At 34.7% G+C, this 21767-nt stretch overlaps 1 protein-coding gene and 1 pseudogene across 1 annotated transcript; both read right to left on the reverse strand.

Moving 5' to 3' along the window:
- Positions 1-315: 315 nt before the first annotated feature.
- LOC120195926 lies at positions 316-12098 on the reverse strand (annotated as a pseudogene).
- Positions 12099-14650: 2552 nt separating this feature from the next.
- On the reverse strand, positions 14651-17495 carry LOC120195863. The gene is made up of 2 exons (XM_039197799.1): positions 17182-17495; positions 14651-14823 (listed from the first exon to the last, which is right to left on the reverse strand). Exons 1-2 carry the CDS (start codon positions 17342-17344, stop codon positions 14744-14746), a joined length of 243 nt encoding a protein of 80 aa, XP_039053730.1. The 5' UTR covers positions 17345-17495; the 3' UTR covers positions 14651-14743.
- Positions 17496-21767: the final 4272 nt, after the last annotated feature.

Genomic DNA, 21767 nt, shown 5'->3' on the forward strand with positions numbered 1-21767 from the left:
TTTTTTCACATTTTTAGTTGCATACATTCCCTATTAACCTTAAATGAAACTGACGTACAACAGAATTACAGATATTACAAATTCCTGCCACATTCCATTCATTTCGTGCTGCAAACTACAAGCTACCAAATTCCTTCATTGACGCAGGCCATGATCCAGAGATAAAATCATCTTTCTATGAATTGCACTGCTCCTCAAACTAAAATATCCCTATTCACAGCTTGCAATTTATCATTGAATGATATAGCAGAAATTTTAGTTAATTGCATTTTTTATCTTGTCCATTAGATAAGCAGAACAGGAACATAAGAAAAGAAGAAGAAGAAACAGTGCTTGAAAAAGAATTTTGGAATCATGATGATGATAAGTCTATGGAGTTGTGGGCTTCAATATCAACATGTCGAATGCCGGGAACAAGTTCTTGGATCTCCTTTTCGAGTCGATCGACTTCACTTCCTAATGCTGTGACTTCTTCCTCACCTGCAAAAAGGAACTCTTTTGTTATACACATTACAGCTCAATTTATTACAATCACTACTTGCATACCATAATTTGACATGATCTTTAGCAATGCAGAATCATCTTTCTCCTTTGCAGCATCTCGAAACTGTGCATGACCAAATTTTGATTGGTTAACATGGACATTAAACATGATAAAATACCAAAATTGGCTTCATGCTTCCTAATTTAGTGAGAAACCCAAAGATCAAACCAGTTGGACGCTCGTCCTTGATATATACAAATATATATTGCCCAAGTTGCAGGTTCTCGATAGCAAACAATGCACATACAAGCAAACAATGTTTTGGTGATGATAAGACATTAAAATTTTAAACCATAGAACAGAATAGTTATCAGCATGTTGAATTAAATGATAATTATGAAACTATGTTATAGCTAGAGTATACATATATTTTTGATTAAGCTAAGGTGATTACAAATAGTATATGTTCTAAATATTCTTAACCATTTGACAATGAACTCTCAATCATCCTGCTACAGTCGCCGGTACTCGAACCAGTGACTTCTAGGAACAACAACGATATCTTTAACCACTGAGGTAAGTTGGTTCGTGCAGCTTTAGAATATATTATATATCATTGATTGTATCAAAGAAAATGTTTATGCACGCAGGATAAAAGGACAAAATCACGGCAATTATTAGTTACACATAGATAACAGCAAAATATACCGAACATGCAAATGTGTTGAAGACAAAAAAGGAAATGGGAGATCAAAATATTAACCTGTCTTGCCCACTCTTCACGTCCTGTTCTCTCGAGATAATTTTGCACAACCACCACTCCATTGAAATCTGTAGTACGTTGTCATAGCAATACATAAAATGTAAGAAGGTTTCAACTAGAGAAATGTCAATTGTTTATTTTAGCAGACCAGATATTAGCATAAATTCCATGCTAGTACCTAAACTCCCAGATTTACCGATGATCATAAATCCAAAAGTATGGACTCTGTACAATTTTCATCATAATTCCATCAAGAAAACATCATATCAGTATTCATAACACAATAGCATTATTGATCTGTTACTGACTGGAAGAGAGCCAGTAAAATGTATCTCTTGCTTTCCAGTTAAAATACTGTATTGGATGAGATGAAAATTTGCAAAGAAAAACTATTGAAATAGAAATAATTATTATTAAGAAAACTAATTTCACCGGTCCAATCACCTCACTCTGGCTATTATATAAAGCATCTACAACCTGCAGAAATTTCAACTTTTCAAGAATGATTACAAATGAAGGATTGCCACATAATTCTAGTAGAGATATACCGGATCGTTCTTCAAGAAATGGAGAACCTTCTGAATATCATGGTCATCAATTGCTCTCCCTATCAAGGCATGCCGGTTGCGCTGGATGAGAAATATTGCGACCTACAAAATTGATAAGCTCCAATAAGATATAACACAATCCAAAAGATGCTTGAAATTATAATATTATAGAAACACAGCCTCAAGATTACTAACTCGCTTATAACTACAATCCCCCCTCCCTCCATCTTTCTCCTTAACTCACATTCGCATGTACACATGTACAATGTCTTCTATTGCAGAACCAATCTATCCAAAATGAACTAGCATAGTCATAGAAGCAAAGACCAACTCAGTTTTTTCCACCATGATAATTCCATATTATATGCCATCCCCAACAACTAGTATATGACAACAATTAATTCTCAGGAAACAAAAAACGGACATCTTGAAAAAGAAAAAGAAAAGGAAAGAGAAACAAGGCAGAAAGATGGTCCTTCATCAAACAGACGTTGTATATTACATTTAGTCCAAAAGAACCAGCTAAAATTATGAATATAAACAGTTGGGATTCAGTTGCCAAATTTACCACGCTATAGCTACATTGTTTGACACAACTACATCTAAAAACGAAGTTGAGAACGTACGAGCCAATGAAAGGCAAAACAAGAATATTTCCTCGTGTATTAATCACCCAGGAACTTTGTTTCAGTAACCTAAATCGTAACCAGGTTTCTGAATATTTCATGTAAGAATTCACATTAGCAATGCTAAGAAATCCAGGCCAGAATCAACGTTGCTGAAGCCATCAAAGTACAGAACAGTACCCAATCATCCGTTTCATAAAGGATATATGCCACGCATTTTTGTCGTAGGCTCATAGCACCTAAATATGACAGATATGACATAAATCATAAATCAGATCCTGCAAGTCACCAAGTCCGCATATCACCTCGCCAGAGAAGACTTGGTGACTTGCCTAAATTATTGGTTTTATCCACCCTTTTCATTTCCTAAAGACAACATAGTATGTTTTCTCAGTAACCCATAAGAGCACAAAAATGCCCAAGTCTAATTGGAATATCACCTTAAAAAGGATAAAATGACAAAGAAGCTGTGATTATGTCTTTAATTCAAAAAACTCCAAGCTTCTGGTTAAGACAAACATTAGTTATTGACTATGAGAAACTAACAAATACCATCCTGCAAGTTCAAAGAGTTTGGTTGCATTATATCAGGCAGTTATTACAGATAGTCAGTTAAAGATGTAAAATTTTCAGGTGTAAGAAGTATAACAGACCATTCCAATAAGGTTGCCGACTATAATGGAACCTAGGGGATCATATAAGGCATTCCCAGTTGTCTTCACTGCAACCAATGATGCTGCAGCTATAGCAAGAACAGTTACGGCAGCACCATCCTGCAAAACTTGACATAATACAACGTGAAGTAGAGGGGAAAAAAACTGCAGTAGTTTTGAAAAATCACAGGTGTCATCATGATTCTTATAATTTTTTAAGGAAGAAAAATTGAACGAGGAGAAAAACTGTGCATAAAGGTACATTCACAGACTAGATAGGTGCAGTAGTCAGAAAAAGGGAATTGGGGAAATATAGAACAAAGAGGTAATTCAGTCAACACTCAACATCACCCTTAAGGTCCACAGAAGAAAGAGAACGGAGCAGAAGATGGCAGGAGACAACAGTAAAGCACGTCAACAATTTAAGAAACATATTTCCAATTTAGACATCCAGTTGAAAGTATTACTTTTAGATCTTTCAAAACAGTAATCCAATCAAACCTATTAAATAATTTAAAGGGGAAACAACTCCTCAATCATTAGTTCATTACACCAGGAGCTGATCAATTATACCAAACGGGAGCAATAATGAAGAGCATAAGGAGATAAAGATATATGCAATTATAAAATTCTTCCTATGAAGACGCAAATTTAATTAGTCTTTTATGTAATTTACATGCCTCTACAGTTCACTAGTTTAGCTGCCTGTTACATAGAATGGAGCAAGAGGAAAAGGAAATTACAAATAGTTCTTCTCTTTTAGGGATGCTTGTTAAATTTACTATGTCATGAACACCTATGTCTATAAACTCTGACCCATCGGTTTGAGAATAAACAAGATAAGCTGTCAAGCCATTTAATTTGCTTTATTGGAGAACCAGTTGTAAACTTTCTGCAGACTGTATTTGATGACTAGTAAAATATGTCATCTTCCAAAGGGAAACGCAAACTGTAAAATCACAATAATGACAGGGAAAACTCCAATAAAATTATTCAACCAGCTCAACTGCAAATATGTTATGATGACAGGAAGGTTAGGGTTTGATAGTGTTGATTTGGGGGAAATCGCGAAGGGAAGAGTTGGGAAGAAACAGCAGAAATTGGGGGAGACTCGAAGGAAATTAGGGATTTCTCTGGAAGGCTAGGGATCGAGATACCTGAAGAATTGGGAATTGAAGAAATTAGAAGAGTCGGCTGAGGCATATGAGGGGTTAATGGGTCTATAGGTTAATTCTCTTTTAATTACTGTTGGGCCTTTAAGATGGGGCTTGAGTCTGTTAGAAGAGGCTGGTGATAAAAGAGGGAATGGTGAGTCAACATAGATGGTTATTTTGTTTTAGATTCTGTTTGGACAGCTGGTACTGTAGATATATAACCTGTACCAATCCTTTAAGGATTTTTCATCTTATGAATGAAGAACGTTTTCTGTACCTAAAATCTCTCTATTTCTGAAATCCCTAAAATTCTTCTATTTCTGATCCTAAAACATAACAAATTGGTAATCAAAGCTGGTTTTGTGATCCAAAATCAAGTAGTTCAAGCTGGGAAAGACAAGGAAGATGCAGAAGATTGGAACCAGTGAGGTACCAGAACAGACCATGGAGGTGAAAGAGGAATCTTTACCGTCGTGGTGAACTGAGCAGAAAGCTGAGTTGGAAGGAAGGATTCAAACACTAGAAGAAGGAATGACTGAGAACAGGGGGTATTTACAGATAATCCTGCAGCTGGTCAATCAAGCAGCTGAGGAGAAGGATTCACCTCAGTCAGTGAAGAACCAACCAACAGCAGTTGAGAAACAGGACAAAAATGGAGGTAAACAATCCTGTTTGATTACGGTTCTTAACGAGCATGAGAAATATACTTTTCAACCGAATGAACTTGGGATATTAGCTTCTAAACCTGTGGGGTTTACTGGTCATCAAACTGTTAATCCAAAGTTGCAAGAAGAAAATAGGATGGGTAGTTCTAGTGAGACTAAGGGGGAAGGAGATGAACATGTTGATAATAGAAGCTACTGTAAAAACCCTTTTGGGAATACAAATGCTGTGTTACAGAGACCCAAATTGGAGTTACCAATGTTTGATGGTAACAACTCCAGGGGCTGAATTAGGAAATGTCAGAAGTTCTTTAATTTGTTTGGAATTCCAGAGGAGCAAAAACTGGAATTAGCTGCTATGTACTTAGTAGGGAAGGCTGAAACCTGGTTTGATGGTTATATATTGCAGAAATATAGAGTTACTTGGCAGGAATTTGAGGCTGATTTGTGTCACAGATTTGGGGACAGAAACTATTATGATATTATTGAAGAATTCAATAAGTTGATGCAGAAGGGGAGTGTGGAGGAATATCAAAAAAAAATTGAAGAGCTAAAACCCTATTTACTGCAACAGAAAATGCATCTGGAGGAGGCTTATTTTGTGTCCAGCTTCATTAGTGGTCTCAAGGAAGAATTAAAGCACAAGGTGAAGGTGTTAGAGCCAAAGAAGTTATCTGAAGCTTACAGGCAAGCAAAACTTTATGAATTGGCTAATGAGATTGAAGGGAAGAAGTATAAAGTGGCTAACAAAATTTTTTCTTATAATCCCTCAAATATTCAACAGAGCAGTGGGAATAAGGGGTTTTTGCCTAAGACAACTCCTCCTAATACTAGTAACAAACAGAGTTTATTGGATTACAGAAGAGCCAATAACTTGTGTTTTAAATGTGGGGAAAAATTTGCTCCCGGACATCAATACAAAGTGAGACAGCTCAACTATATGGAGGAAGAGGAACCTATTGATTCTGCTGAACAAGAATTAGTAGAAGGAGAGATTAGAGAGGGGGAAGATCAAGCTAAAGAGACTCTGGAAATTTCTATTAATGCTATTACAGGGAATGTGGGGCATACTATCCTGAGAATCCAAGGTTTTATCAGAGGAAAACCTATTAATGTGCTAATTGATAGTGGCAGCACCCATAGTTTTGTAACTCCTAAATGGGCCAAGGAAGGGGTTGAATTAGTATATACCCAACCATTAGTCATCACAGTAGCTAATGGGGAGAAGCTGTTCAGTACTGCTAGGAGTAATAAGGTGAGCTGGAAGATGCAAGGCTATGATTTTCAGCATGACTTCAGAGTATTAGCTTTGGGAGGTAGTGATATGGTTTTGGGGGTGGATTGGATGGAAGAATTCAGCCCTATAATGATGGATTTTAAAACTAAAACTATCAGTTTTGAGAAGAATGGAGAAGCTGTAGTTATTAAAGGGTCTCAGAAGCTACCACTAATCAGATCTATCACATGTGACAAATTACAGAAGTTAGCAGAAAAGGACACTGAATTGAATGGAGAGATTTATTTGTTAAGTGCTGAAGTAGAAGGCAGTGAAATTCCTTTACCACTAGAAGACCTACTAGAAGAGTTTAAAGAAGTTTTTGAAGAACCAAGAGGAATGCCTCCTAGTAGACAACATGATCATGCAATTGTCCTTAAACAGGGAACACAACCAGTAAACCTTAGACCTTATAGATTTGCTCATCATCATAAGGCTGAAGTTGAGAAACAGATTACTGAAATGCTGTCCTCTTCTATTATTCAGGTGAGTAAAAGTCCTTTTGCTTCTCCATGTTTACTTATTAAAAAGAAAGATAGAACTTGGAGATTTTGTGTGGATTATAGGAAACTTAATTCTGCTACAGTTAAAAATAAGTTTCCTATTCCTATAGTGGAGGATTTGTTAGATGAATTGAATGGGGCTGCTTTCTTCTCAAAAATTGATTTGAGGTCAGGATATTGGCAAATTAGAATCAAGGAGGAAGATATTTACAAGACTGCTTTTAGGACTCATCAAGGACACTATGAGTTTAAAGTAATGCCATTTGGTCTTACTAATGCTCCAGCTACTTTTCAGGCTTTAATGAATGATTTGTTTGGAGCATATCTAAGGAAATTTGTTCTTGTATTTTTTGATGATATCTTGGTTTACAGTCCTAGCTTGGCAGAGCATAAACAGCATCTAAGAACAGTGTTGGAGGTACTGTTGGAAAACAAGTTATATGCTAAAAGAAGTAAGTGCTTCTTTGGACAGCAGCAAGTGGAATATCTAGGGCATTTAATATCAGCTGATGGGGTGGCTACAGATCCTACAAAAATTAAAGCCATGCAGCAGTGGCCTTTGCCTAAAAATCTGAAAGCTTTAAGAGGATTTTTGGGTTTAACTGGATACTACAGAAAATTCATCAGAGGATATGGGGAACTGAGTAAGCCTTTAACAAATATGCTGAAAAAGGATGGGTTTTATTGGTCTCAAGAAGCTATTACATCCTTTGAAAGGTTAAAGGAAGTTATGTGTAATGCTCCAGTTTTAGCTTTGCCTAATTTTGAACAGAAATTATTTTTGGAAACCGATGCGAGTTCTAAAGGGATTGTGGCTATTCTTTCTCAAGCAGGAAGACCTATAGCCTATTTGAGTAAAGCTTTGGGTCCTAAGCATGCAGATCTATCCATTTATGAGAAGGAGTATTTGGCCATTTTGATGGCAGTTTCACATTGGAGGCATTATCTAGAGAGTGGTTCTTTTGTCATTAAAACAGATCATGAGTCCTTGAAACATTTACTTGATCAGAAGTTAACTACAACTATTCAGAGGAAAGGGCTTACAAAGTTATTGGGGTTGGATTATATTATTCAGTACAGGAAGGGTAAGTCTAATAAAGCTGCAGATGCACTCTCTAGACAACAAATGGATTCTGGTGAATTTGATCAAATGAGAGTTACTTTTATAACTCCTACTTGGATACAAGATATTGAAAAGAGTTATGAAGAAGATGCTCTAGCTCAAGAAAATAAACCTATTCTGGTTATTAATCCAGATCAATTACAGGACTGGAAATTACTGAAGGGAGTCTTGTATTTCAAAAATAGGATTTATGTGGGCAGCAAAGGGAATTTGAGGCAGAATATAATTGTGGCTTTGCATGATTCACCACAAGGAGGTCACTCAGGAATTCAAGCTACTTATCAAAAAATTAAGTCTTATTTTTTCTGACCAAGGATGAAAATTCAAGTTCAGGAGCATATACAGCAGTGTGATATTTGTCAGAGGACTAAAATAGAACATATTTCTAAGCCAGGGTTGTTACAGCCTATTGCAGTCCCAAACAATGCTTGGGAAATGATTACAATGGACTTCATTGAAGGATTGCCACCTTCAACAAAGTATAATTGCATTTTAGTGGTGATTGATAAATTCACTAAATATGCTCATTTTATGCCACTATCTCATCCCTATACAGTAGTGGAGGTTGCTAGAGTTTATCTTGACCAGGTTTACAAATTACATGGTCCTCCTAAGGTGGCTATTTCTGATAGGGACAAGTCTTTTACTAGTCTGTTTTGGAAAGAATTAATGAAGCAATTGGGGTCAACTACATTATTTAGTACTGCCTATCATCCTGAGACAGATGGCCAGACAGAGAGGTTGAATCAGTGCTTGGAGCAGTATTTGAGGTGTATGTGTTTCTTGAAACCAAAGACTTGGTCCAAATGGTTAGCTCAGGCTGAGTGGTGGTACAATACTAACTACCACTCTGCTCTACAGATGACACCATTTGAAGCTTTATATGGGTATAAAGCCCCTAATGTGACATGGACAACAAAATCTAGGGTGGAAGCAGTGAAATATGTCATGCAACACAGGGAACAGTTAAATTTACTACTACGAGAGCAATTACTTAAAGCTTCTAACAGAATGAAGCAGATGAGTGACAAGCATAGAACAGACAGGGAGTTTCAAATTGGAGATGAAATTTACCTGAAGCTTCAACCATATAGACAAACATCACTGGCCCTCAGAAGAAATTTGAAGCTTGCTGCTCGTTATTTTGGACCCTACAAGATACAAAACAAAATTGGTCAAGTTGCTTATAAACTAGAGTTGCCAGCAAATTCGAAGATCCATCCAGTTTTTCACGTGAGTTTACTTAAAAAGAAAGTAGGGAACAAAGGACTTATCTCGATCGATCCTCCAGAGGTCGCGCCGGATGGACAATTGAAGATTTACCCAGCCCTTGTTTTGGATCAACGAGTGATTACAAGACAGAATCGAGCAGTCATTCAACTGCTCATTCAGTGGACGAATATGGGAGAGACAGAGGCAACTTGGGAAGATTATACAGTTTTAAGACAACAATTTCCTCAGTTCGATCCTTGGGGACAAGAATCATCTGGAGAAGGGGGTATTGTTATGATGACAGGAAGGTTAGGGTTTGATAGTGTTGATTTGGGGGAAATCGCGAAGGGAAGAGTTGGGAAGAAACAGCAGAAATTGGGGGAGACTCGAAGGAAATTAGGGATTTCTCTGGAAGGCTAGGGATCGAGATACCTGAAGAATTGGGAATTGAAGAAATTAGAAGAGTCGGCTGAGGCATATGAGGGGTTAATGGGTCTATAGGTTAATTCTCTTTTAATTACTGTTGGGCCTTTAAGATGGGGCTTGAGTCTGTTAGAAGAGGCTGGTGATAAAAGAGGGAATGGTGAGTCAGCATAGGTGGTTATTTTGTTTTAGATTCTGTTTGGACAGCTGGTACTGTAGATATATAACTTGTACCAATCCTTTAAGGATTTTTCATCTTATGAATGAAGAACGTTTTCTGTACCTAAAATCTCTCTATTTCTGAAATCCCTAAAATTCTTCTATTTCTGATCCTAAAACATAACAAAATACTCCATAAATCCCACAAATACCGCCGTATGGCTCAATACTGAAAATATGGCTGCACTAGGGAATGCTTACCCCTGGGTAAGAAGATGTGCAACATAACTGAAGCTTAGTGCTAGTGCTTCCTTCTTTTCCTCTTTTTCTTATTCTTTCTTCTTTTTCTTTTTTTTTTACATTTGCAACGCTTAAGGGACAAACATGTGAAATTGAATGCTTAAATTAGTTAATGGTAAACCGATTAAAATTAGGCTTGTCTCTTCAATAAATCGATAGACCTATCCATAGCTTTAGCAGTTTCATTGTTTCAAGTACATGCACTCTACAACGAAAATAAGATAAAACTAAAATATTATGTCAAGAAATCATATCATCTACGATCTTATTTCTACAGCAACTGAATATTTTAAATTCTCCCCAACTCTTTAATGATGTTCCAAATTTCCCAAATCCCAAGTTTGCATTTAACAAGTTCAATTCTTTAACAACCAAAAATGCAAAAAGGTATTGTGAATTACCTCTGTCATGACTGCAACAGATGTAGGATCATGGCCGCGCCAGACATAGTCCTTCACTTTCATTCCCTCTGCTGCTGCTCCTTTCTTGACAGCTTGTATGGCAACAACAAGAGAAGCACCTGAAAGGAAGATATGATAGTTTAAAGAGGGAAATCTGAGGAGGAATAGATTAAGCAAATGCACTTTTGCGGACTCATGATAGCCTACAACCATAATGCTACAATTTTACCTTCAATAATAAATGAACCACATATGACCAAAGCAGCATACTCAATATTATCTGGGGGCTGAAGAAAACAGAAAGTCAAATATGATATCATTTTTCGAGAGCTTGAAAAAATAAGAATGAGGGAAAAACTATAGAAGCAGAGAGTATATAATATATATAAATAAATGGGGAAAAATAGTCAAATACATATGCTATCCATAGGTTTTGAACTCCATGAACAATTGTAGTGCCGGAACCAAGACAGAATATACCAACAGCAGATATCAAGGACCAAACAAATCGTTCCTTGGAATAGCTATATCTGAGAAAAAGGCAGAGGTTTCAGCCTATCCTTAAAATATATGAACTTGCATCGTGTTTACAAATAATTCCCTGGTGTAGCATGTATGCGTCAAATTAAAACATTGGAATTATGAAAAAGAAGTCACCCACCTTAAAGGAAAGAAGATATGTGTTATTTAAATTTTTAAAAAAATATAAATTTCACAAGTTTCTACTCTTCCTCAGAACAGGAACCAGTTAATTACTAGAATTCTGAACTACCTGGTGTAGCATGTATGTGTTATTTAGTTACAAAGCAACAAACTAGTATCAAGAGAGTAAGAGATTAATGGGGAAAACAAAAAGGAGTGATTTAACTACCTGATTAGAAAAATCTGCAAGCGAATGAACCATTTCAGCCAACATAACATGGCTAGAGGTTGTTAACCAGTCCCCAAACTTGAGAGAAAACACAAGGATGTTGCACCAGAATGCAGTTGTAACAGCTCGTTGACTAGAGTGTCAAATATTTTTGGCAAAAAACAAAATGTCAAGGCAAAAAGATATGAACAAGCTGACATATAGTCCAAGCATTCACCAAACAATCAAAAGGAAACAAAAAGAGCTCAAGCCACTTTTAATGAAATACAATTAGCAGCCAACACACTCTTAGTTTTAATCACCAGGATTCAATCAAGCCACTACTGAAATTCTCCTTTAACCCGCCGCATTTAGATTTTTGTTTTTGTTAGATAGCATTGAAAAAGTGAATTTGAATGCAAAACAATTTTTTTTTTAAAATGCAGTTCATTGAAGAAAAAATTAGGTGATTATTCAAGGTCCATTTTCGAAAAGAACAAATAGAAAAGTAAAAGCAAAGGAATTACCTGTGCTGATCAGTGACTTCAATCTTCTTTATTGGTTTTGCCCTCGTAAAAAAAGCCTGCATATACATATCGACATTCAATTGTAAACAATTCCCAAAGTTCTATATAGTATTATTAAGTTAAAAAATAAAATAAAATAAAAATTTGGTGAGCTTAACGAACAAGAGACGAACAACAAATTTAATGAGTTTAATGAGTTACGGGTTGAGTAATAAATTTTTTTAATAAACACGAATCGAATAAAATTTTAATAAATTTAACGAGCAATGAATCAAACTTTTTAACTAGCAAGTCAAATACTATTCAACGTGTATTCTTTGTACTCGCCACGTGCCTTATGTGGGGCCTACATTCCCATGCACTTGCCCATTTGATGAACTCACTCTCAAATCTCCAATTGAGAAGCGACATGTCATTGGGCCTTGGCGCAACATCGTTGTAGTATAAAATCATGGGGTTTTCTTATTAAAAAAACCTAAGGTATCTGAACACGTGGCTTAATCAGGCGTCCTCAGAACGCGAATAGTAATAGGGTCGGATGTGGTTGAACTTTCGCTGGCGCACACGTAGATTTTCCCGCCTTCTTAATTTTCTGTGAAGGGTGGAAAGCAGCTCGGCTCGGCTTAGATGACCTGCTTCATACTTTTAGAATGATACTGAGTTTTATCAAAATAAAAAATATATATTTTTTTAACAATACAATCGATCAAACATCCGAATTTCGCAGGCTGGAGAGAAGCCTCAGCGTAGCAAGGAGCCGCCATGGGAGCATGAGGAGTTCAGAGAGCACTATAGAGAATATTGAAGAGCTTGAGATGTTACTGGAAGCATACTTCGGTCTCATTGACAGCACCCTAAATAAGTTGACTTCGGTATGTAAAGCATTTATTGTGGTTTATATCCTTTTCATCTCCCCATTTCTTGGGCGGAGATAATACTATTTTCTTCTTGTTTCAGTTGAAAGAATACATTGATGACACAGAGTATTTCATCAACGTTCAGCTGGTATGCTATTTTAATTCATTGATAGAAAAATTGTTACTGAAGTATTATTTTCCACGACCCTGAATGCTCTGTTTGGATTCACAGTGGCTTTGTGGTTACAGCTACCCAACTGGCACCCTGAATCCAAATGGTTCCAATTGATATTTTAATTTTCCGATTATCTTAGCTCATTTCTTGAAAATTTCTTAGAATGGAAACATTAATAGGATGAAAAAAATCGCATCTTTGCCAGGTTTATAATCAGGGATGAATCGAAGGGGGGTGTTTGAGGGCAGTCACTGAAAATTTCAAATTATTAATATTTTCTTTGTATTTTCTATTGATAATTGGTTTTCATCCCCTATAATTTTATAAGTTTGTATCCTCCTAAAATTTTATAAGTTCACCCACATAAAATCCTAAAATCCTGCGTCACTCTCTATTTATAACCTTGAAAACATGATTGCAGGGCGTAGAATCCAACTATATTCTAAAACACTAGTCAGCCTTCTTTCTCTCATATTTCTTGATGTTATGATTTCTGGTACTCCGGTGATATGTTTGGATTGTGACAAATTGCCAAAAAAAGCATTGGATTTTTTGTATATATCTAAGGACAAACTTTGGGTTGCAGGATAATGTTTGAAACCAGCTGATCCAATTCGAACTGCTGCTGACAACTGCGACCTTTGTTGTTGCTATATTTGGGATTATAGCAGGAGTATTTGGTATGAACTTTATGATACCAATGTTTAATGACCCTGGTGCATTTAAGTGGGTCCTCATAATTACTGGGGTTTCTAGGATCATCATATTTTGTGCATTTATATGGTTCTTCAAATACAGAAGACTGATGCCCCTATGAGAAAGAAAAAGAAAACCATGAAGAAGAGAGCAGTAATTTTGGCATCATTGTTTTTTGTACCCTGAAATGTATATGGAAACTCGAGAAAACCAAAGCAGAAAGCTCTCATTTTGGAGTCCATTCTTTTGTTACAAATGCATGATCATCTTTCACTGCAAATGTACCATACGTAGTTGAAGTTGGAGGAAGTGAACCATGTCAAGCATGATTAGATCTGGTGTTAGAACACGGGACTTATCACCTTCAGCTGACTGGGTATTCTCATTTCCTACAGGCATCCGATATCGTCCTCTTTGGACACTTGAGGGGGTCTCATATTGGTCCTTTATCAGGGAATATGCGAGGTGACGAGCTCTGATGCTTCAAGTAAAAAACCAAAAAATGTTATTTGTTTTGACTGATTACTTGGAACTCTGCTTGATGGTCCAAAGTCGTGAGATCTAGAAATCAACTTGCGTGAAACAATCTCTTGAATTAGTATATCGATAAACAGAGAGGATTTTAACTGAAAAACTATCAAAATATATCCCGCATCATCTTTCTTTTCAAATAAACACACGGTGAAGAGCATATGGAATTAATGTCGTCTAAACCAACAGAGCAATTGAATAAATATATTAAACTCGAATGGCGCATATCATAACCCATATTAATATGTTGAAATTGAAACTCCAATACATCATAACCCATTAAAGTAAAATACCAAACGTGACAAGATAAATAATAATTTGTTAAATAAGAAAGCTTAAGTATAAATGAGTTTAACTCGATTGGTATTTTTACCGGTGCCACATACAAAAGCACATGCAATTTAACATGTTTAAACGTTCAAAATCCTAACGGTTTAAGGGAGAAGAAGGATCAACAAAGTCTAGTTATTGCATTAAAAAAGAAAGAAAAAAAGAACAAAGTATACTTAATAACATAAAGCTAAATCATCTTAAGTTAGATTGATAATTTATTCCTCAATAAAGCGGATTTGGTCAAACAAACATTCTCATTTCTAAGCAAAATTATCACAAATACGAAACAAATGTCAACCTTGAAAGTGGTCAGATCACTCTATTACTTCCCTTTTTTTCAAACATCATCTACCAAGTATATTATTATTTTTTCCTTTTCCTTTTTTTTCAGCATTCAAGGTTTTCGACTGTGTACAGGACATTACCATGAAGTTATGAGCTTCCATTCCGACTCTCAAAAAGTTGCTGAAGGATCGAAGAACTTGACTTATTTTGAAGAAGAAAGTCGTTGACTCCGTGCTTTGTCAGCTTTTTCCATGTAATCTTGGTGTGACTGATGCTTTGCTCCTGCAGGGAAAATCAAGCATTTGTTCGATCAGTTCAAGAGATCAATGTATTAACAAAGAATCTCTAAGAAAATGTCACAAGCAGCCGCAAATATTCACAAGCAGCTAGAGGATTAAACACTAAGAATGCAACATGACATCTAGGAAGTTGGGTAAATTTGTTATCCTCGCATAACTTTCCTACAGTTATCTATCAAAAACATTTCAATATGAACCCCCTTGATGAGTTTAATATCTAGAACCAGTTTAGCAATGCTTTTGACACAACTTTTGAGATGAAAAGCTCTTCTTCACAGCAAAAGCAATGTTAATTGCTAAACGAATAAACATTTGGGCTTCTCCTGTTAAAACCATGCCAAACAAAAATACTAAACAAGCGATGCTTGTGACTTTGTTATCCTCAAATATCTAAAGTTCTATTATTTTAAACATACTTTTTTGACATTTCAATTTCAGAGCAAATATCAAATACTTACAAGTTTTTAAACAACAAACTTTCACCACACTTTTCAAAACATTTTCTCCAACCTAAGCTTTATGCTTTTTCTAATGGCAATGCTAAACAAGCCCTTAAAAGGTTTAAATTTAGAGTAGTCATCAACCATGGAATCCCGCACTCTTTCTTGCTCAAGTTTAGAAATTTTAAACTTTTATATAGCGAGTCATAAGCATGGAAGGAAAAGTGAAATTTATGGCACCGGAAGATATGGTAAATAGATGACATATAACATTTTTCATTAAATAAGACATTTATCATAAATTGAAGACAAGTTTTTAGTGTGTGTTCAGACCCAAAACAATTGATAATGAATAGTCTACCAAATAAATTAGTAATGAGATAAACCAAGAACATCACAAGAGATGTGAAACATTATCAACTTATTCCTCAAAGATAACAAAATTATTCTCCAAGCAGCACCAAAGTCCAAAGACACCTGAGAATAACAACATCTACTATATGATTAAAAGTGAGAGACCTACAAAGTAGAGGGTTTCTTTTTAAAAGTAAAAACTATCTCCAAAGCTTTGTTACTTGATCTCTCTGTGTGTGTAAAATACAAGTATGTGTCCGTCACAGGTATGCTCAACTTTTCTTTCTGTTTCTTTTACAAGAATTTCCATGTATTTGAAGGGTCCTTTGAGAGTCACGTCTCTATATCCATGTCCAAGTACATGTCGACATGGGTGCTTGAACACAAATAAAAGAGTTAGAGCAATGCAGCTCCAAAGAACTAGTGATACAGAGCTCCTAAGAACTAGAGATTATCTGTAAGCTGATCCAAAACTCAAATAATCTATTAAAGAAAAAAAAGAAGAAGAAGAAATCTATACTCTCCACAAGTCATGGCAACCTAAAAAATTTTACCCTTCAGAAAACACTTAGCCTATTCAACACAAAAGCTTCAAGTTCTAAGGTATGAACAAGAATTGACAAACAAGAATACCTAGGGCGTATACAATCCCTAGCTGATTTTTTTTAAGGTTTGCACCAACGGAATTGAGAAAAAAAACTAATCCGAATTCCTTGAATAAAATTTGCCTTGTTGACTGCCTGCAAAATTGCTCAATTTTCTTATGATGTCAACATCCTAGGAAAGGTGTACTTATAAACCAGCACCCACAGCCATCAAGACAACTGCTATTTTGAAATGTGTTTCTTGACCCATGTCAACATAAACTAGCACATTCTTTCTAAATTTAATAAAAAATGAACTTTAAAACTTGTAAAAGAACCATTGGAATCATAAATATTTGACTGATAGTCTGCTGCTAAAGGAAATGAGTTAAAAAAAAGTGAGAATTTAGCTTTAATATGGTTCCTCAACAACCCTAACTTCGATGCAATTACATTTTAGTCACATTTTCTTTTCATTAACTTTTTTTCCAAGCACGAGTTGTGTATAAATATAAACTCCAGTGAACAACATCAAACAAATGCTCACCAATTTGACTGATTCCATAATACCATGTTTGAGAACATTAAGTTGAAGATTCGATTTGGATTCTATTTACTATATAAATAGTGAGAATGAAATGCATACGCTATATATAAATTAGTTCAGATTCAATAGAACTATACATATGCATCTGAAAAGCATAAAACATGAAATTTTACCCACCAAGAATTTCATAATCGACTGCTAGCTATTGTGTAAACCCAATAAAGGAAAGAGGGGAAAGCAAACAAGAAACAGAAGCCAATTATGGTATATATCAACTTTGCTTCCGTGTATCAAGTCTACAGTAATCATAAAATCGTCTCAAGGTTGCAAATATATATAATTCAGTGATTCATTCAAAACCCAAAAGGTGAAACCAAAGCTGAAATAAAAATAATTAAGGGGAGAGAAAAATGAACCTCGATTCATGAGAAACCACGGGGCACCAAAAACGACGGCGATGATGGCGATGCCAGCCATAACGTGCTTCTTTTCACCGCTGTATATGTAGTGCTCCATTCTCGCCCGGAATCCTCCTCCTCCGTTGGTGGCGGTGTTGGTGGTTTTTGCTTCGTTTCCCATTTTGCCCCTAAACCAAACAATAAACTACTTGGGTTAGCCTCAGCTTCTGTTCTCCTTTCTGCTTACTTTGATTTCTCTTTTGGTCTCTGCTTCGGTGTTTGCAGATTTAATAAGGCTTTGCCGCCGCTCAGGTAATTCTCTAGGAGTGTTTGGTTGTTTTGGTGGGATATCTTAATCTACTCTAATCTTATCCTGTCAAGTTTAATTCTGTATTACACAATTTCTAGACAGTACAGTTATTTGTATATGGTGGAGTTCCCCCCTCCCTTTTTTCCCTCACTCTAATTACAATTGTTTATTTAAATATTCATTAATAAATATTGTGATATATTAAAATTATTTATGGAAAAATAAATTTTATTGATAACGTATAGAATATACGATTTTATTTGCTTTAATCTTCAACTTATAAAATATTTTTATTTTTAGATTTTATTAAAATATAATTCTAATCAAAATCAATAAAATTCATATGACTAAAATTATAAGTACTAGATACATAACACAATAACACTTCTCGAAGAGTCATAATCTCTCGACATGACATTTGACAAATTTATATTTCTGTCAAATATTACACTCCTCAACTAAAAAGAGAGACAAATATTACACTTCTGTCAAATGACCTTTGTATATTATCTCCGCACCATTACTTTAAGGCATTCGAAAAAAGAACTTCAAACACCTAACACTCCTCAAAAAGTCATAATTTCTTGACATGACATTTGACAAACTTACATAACCTACCAAAGTTATTGTTAGCTAATGATATTCACTTAGTCTGTCAACCTATAAGTAATTATTATGACTTTATATCTAATATCATCACTAAGAATCATTATAAAAACCTCTCAACTAAGATCGAGAGAAGGAATGATACCACCTCCCCTTCATTTATCTCTTATCTATCTCCTTGTAGAGATTAAAAAAACTTTGACACCAACCAACGATCATCTAACCACTGACTATAACTCTTCCTTCAAATTAAAAAAAAATCGTTTATAGCTGTCATTAACCATTTGTTTCCATCAACAAGTTTCGTATTCACCTACTTTTCTTATCTCATTTCAGTCTACAATATATTAAAAATACACAATATATATAGAATTATTCAGGTTAAACACATAATTGTACGTCACAAGCAAAAGCCTACGAATGAGTTCAAATTATTCAATTCAAGTTCAACTCAATCTGTTGCTAGTCTATATTGATACAATTATATTTAAGTAAACAATATCATATCGGTGTTCTATTACTCGATAAAGATTGAGTGATCAATTTGTTATAAACTGATAACATTCATGATTAAGTCTTACTTTTGAAACATTAATGGAAGGAAGAAAAACTTAATCAAATATTAATGGAAGGAGAAACCTTGATATATATAGTGGTATTTTTGTAAATATATTAAATAATATTTATCGGATCAAGTCGGGTCATATATTTTTAATGTATTACCCGACCCAAACCAGATTATCCCTCTCTTAAAACCCGACTCGACCCTATCTGAACTTGAATTTTTTTAAAAAAACAACCTTATCAATTCAGATCGAGTCGAAACCCGTCAGATCTGATTCGATACCCATCCCCATATGTAACTAAAGAGTTATATTTATTGAATTCATTGAATAGTTTGGTTTATGGAATGTGGTTTATTTTAAGTTTTTGGTTTGGATAATTACATTTATAGATTTATAGGGTGTGTATGTGTTGCCATTGATTAATAAATATTATGAATATATATTACATGCTAATCACCAAGATTATTTTAAAAAAGAGAATAGAATTTAATTATATTGTTAACCGATAACCAAAGCATTCACATGATTTTTCTGATGGTTGAATGCTCCTATATGATTTTCTATTGGTTTTCCATCCATTTTAATGCTTGAATATGATTCCACAACCCTCCTAGTTTTAAAAACTAACCTTATTTCATTGAAATTAAACTTCCCCTTCAATCACCATAAATACCCACTTCACCATTTAAGCATGAAACAATGAAATACATATACCAATTTGCAGAGAATTAAGTGTAGAACATTTTCCTATTCATACTTTAGTCCAAATTCTCACTAAAATGGATCAAAAATGAAAAATAAAAACTTACTCACCGTTGGCTGTGGAGTCACGGAAGAATGGAGAAGATGAACTGAACTTCTTGAAATTTCCCACAAAATAGCTCTTTTAAAAACCCAATTTAAAATGAATTAAAAAATTATTTTAGCCCAAAAGTTAAAATTACCCTTCATGAATCCTAATTTTTACCACCATGCTATCCTTTTATCTTCATTTTAATATTATTAAATAGTTGTAAAATTCTCATCTCTCAATTTTTCTTTTTTGAGCTCCAATTTTCTAAAATTTCATTTTAGTCACTAAATTGCATTATCTCACTTTATAGTGCAATTCTCACCAAATTCCACCGATCCAGCTTAAATTTAACTGTTTAAAAATATCCTATAATTTTTCCAACCCAAATATACATTCATTTAAATTTTTAAAAACTTTCTATTCGATCCAGTTATCCGAATAATATACCGAACTTTATCCTTTAATAGGCTTTTATGCAAACTGTATATCAAAAATCTAAAACCCACTAAAATAATTGTCTTGGGCTAAACTACTAATTTACAAACCCAAAACTTAACTTTTAAAAAAATATATTTGTAGTCCTTAAAATTGGGATATTACAAATCGCGTCTTGCAGGATGCGAGATATGTAAAATCGTGTTTCTCCGGGTATAAGAAGGCCTATAAATATGGATTTCATCATCATAACCATCGATTTCTTATCATCTAAATTGTTATATTTTGGCGGCGGGTTTATTAAGACATGATCGAAGTCACGTATTTGATTATTTGAGGCAAAACGATGAGGTAAATTAATTAATATTATTTTGTATTTTTAGTATTTATTTATTTGTTTGTTTAGTTTATTTGTTTTGGTATTTAAATAATTTTTTAATATTTATTTTGTAGGGATATGAATGTTTATTAGAGTGTCATATAAAACGTGTGACAACGCCTAATGCGGATATTATTGACTATTTACATTTAACAGGTTTCAGATATAGGCATTATTAGCTCTTATTTATTTCGTTCTTCAAAACTGAAATATTTATATTGAATTATTTTATTTTTGGTTAATTAAAATATTTTATGTTAATTGATCAATGTAGTTTATCGACAATTTTTACTTTAATCGAACTATTTTGAGTTATGCTAATTTTTTCCATTAATCGAACTATTTTGGTTATATATAAGTGAGATTTGGGGTTATGTTTCTAATAAAATAATAAAAATAGGCTCTTGGATTACATTATGCCATAATGGAACTCGCACTCTGCAACCCATGATATAAGTAGTCACGTCATTAGAACATCGTGGCTTACAACCCGCAATGTTCCTCACAATAAAAGAAATGCAAAAGAAGTTAATGACAACAATTCAGAAAATGTCGAGTAAAGGAAGCCTTACTGCTTTGGTATATTACGATAGCAAAATGATCGGTAATGCATCTCTCAGCGTCGTATTTCAGTCTGCACATACTGTGATAATAACGCTACCAAGGAAGTTAATGTATAACAAGTTGATGGAGTGAAGAAAAACGCCCCACATGTTCGCGGTAAAAAAAATTTACCCTTGAAGTATCGACTACCGATGTCATTAGAACCATAAATGTACACGATATACACCATTGAGGATAATAGTGATGTGCAGTTGATGGTCGATGCTCACTTGCAATATTCATTTAGAGGGACGAGGGAGTTGAATGCATTATTTTCTAATGCTGATGATGGTACCAGTGTGCCAAGTTAGAGACGAGTGGAGTTCGAATTTGATCCAACTGTTCACAGTTCGACGGTAAATTTGAGAAACAACTTTAATTTATTAAGCACAAACGATACACATAACAATTTAGGTACATCATCGTCTTCGATGCTAAGGCATTCTTGCATTGCTAGATTCAAGCTTGACTTGAACATGGCATCAACGCCTATTTCCACGTACAATCCATACAGTACGCATGAGCCTGCGTCGTCTTCTCAATAAGCCAATCGATGGTCAAATTATGAAACGTTTAACACATTCGATGATTTCTCATCTGGACGATATTCAATGTATATCCCTTTTGCAGATAATATCTTAACACATATGTGGAGACATTATTTTACTGGTGTACGTGACTTTGATCTTGGGGAACTGATTTTTGAGCGGTCTCATGAGCAATCTCGTGATCGACGAACACCTGAAATAATAGCTAACTTTGATTTAAATGAGGTTGATGTAACATCCCAAAAGTTGGGTCAATGACCAAAATAGAATTTTTGGTAATTTAGTGACCAATCTCAGAAAGATTAAAAGTTTAGGGATTTTAATGAAAAATGTTGGTGTTGGATTTAATAACAAAGTTTGGAAG

This window comes from Hibiscus syriacus, unplaced genomic scaffold, assembly GCF_006381635.1.
Source record: "Hibiscus syriacus cultivar Baekdansim isolate YM2019G1 unplaced genomic scaffold, ASM638163v2 tig00117021_pilon, whole genome shotgun sequence".
Taxonomy (NCBI): domain Eukaryota; kingdom Viridiplantae; phylum Streptophyta; class Magnoliopsida; order Malvales; family Malvaceae; genus Hibiscus; species Hibiscus syriacus.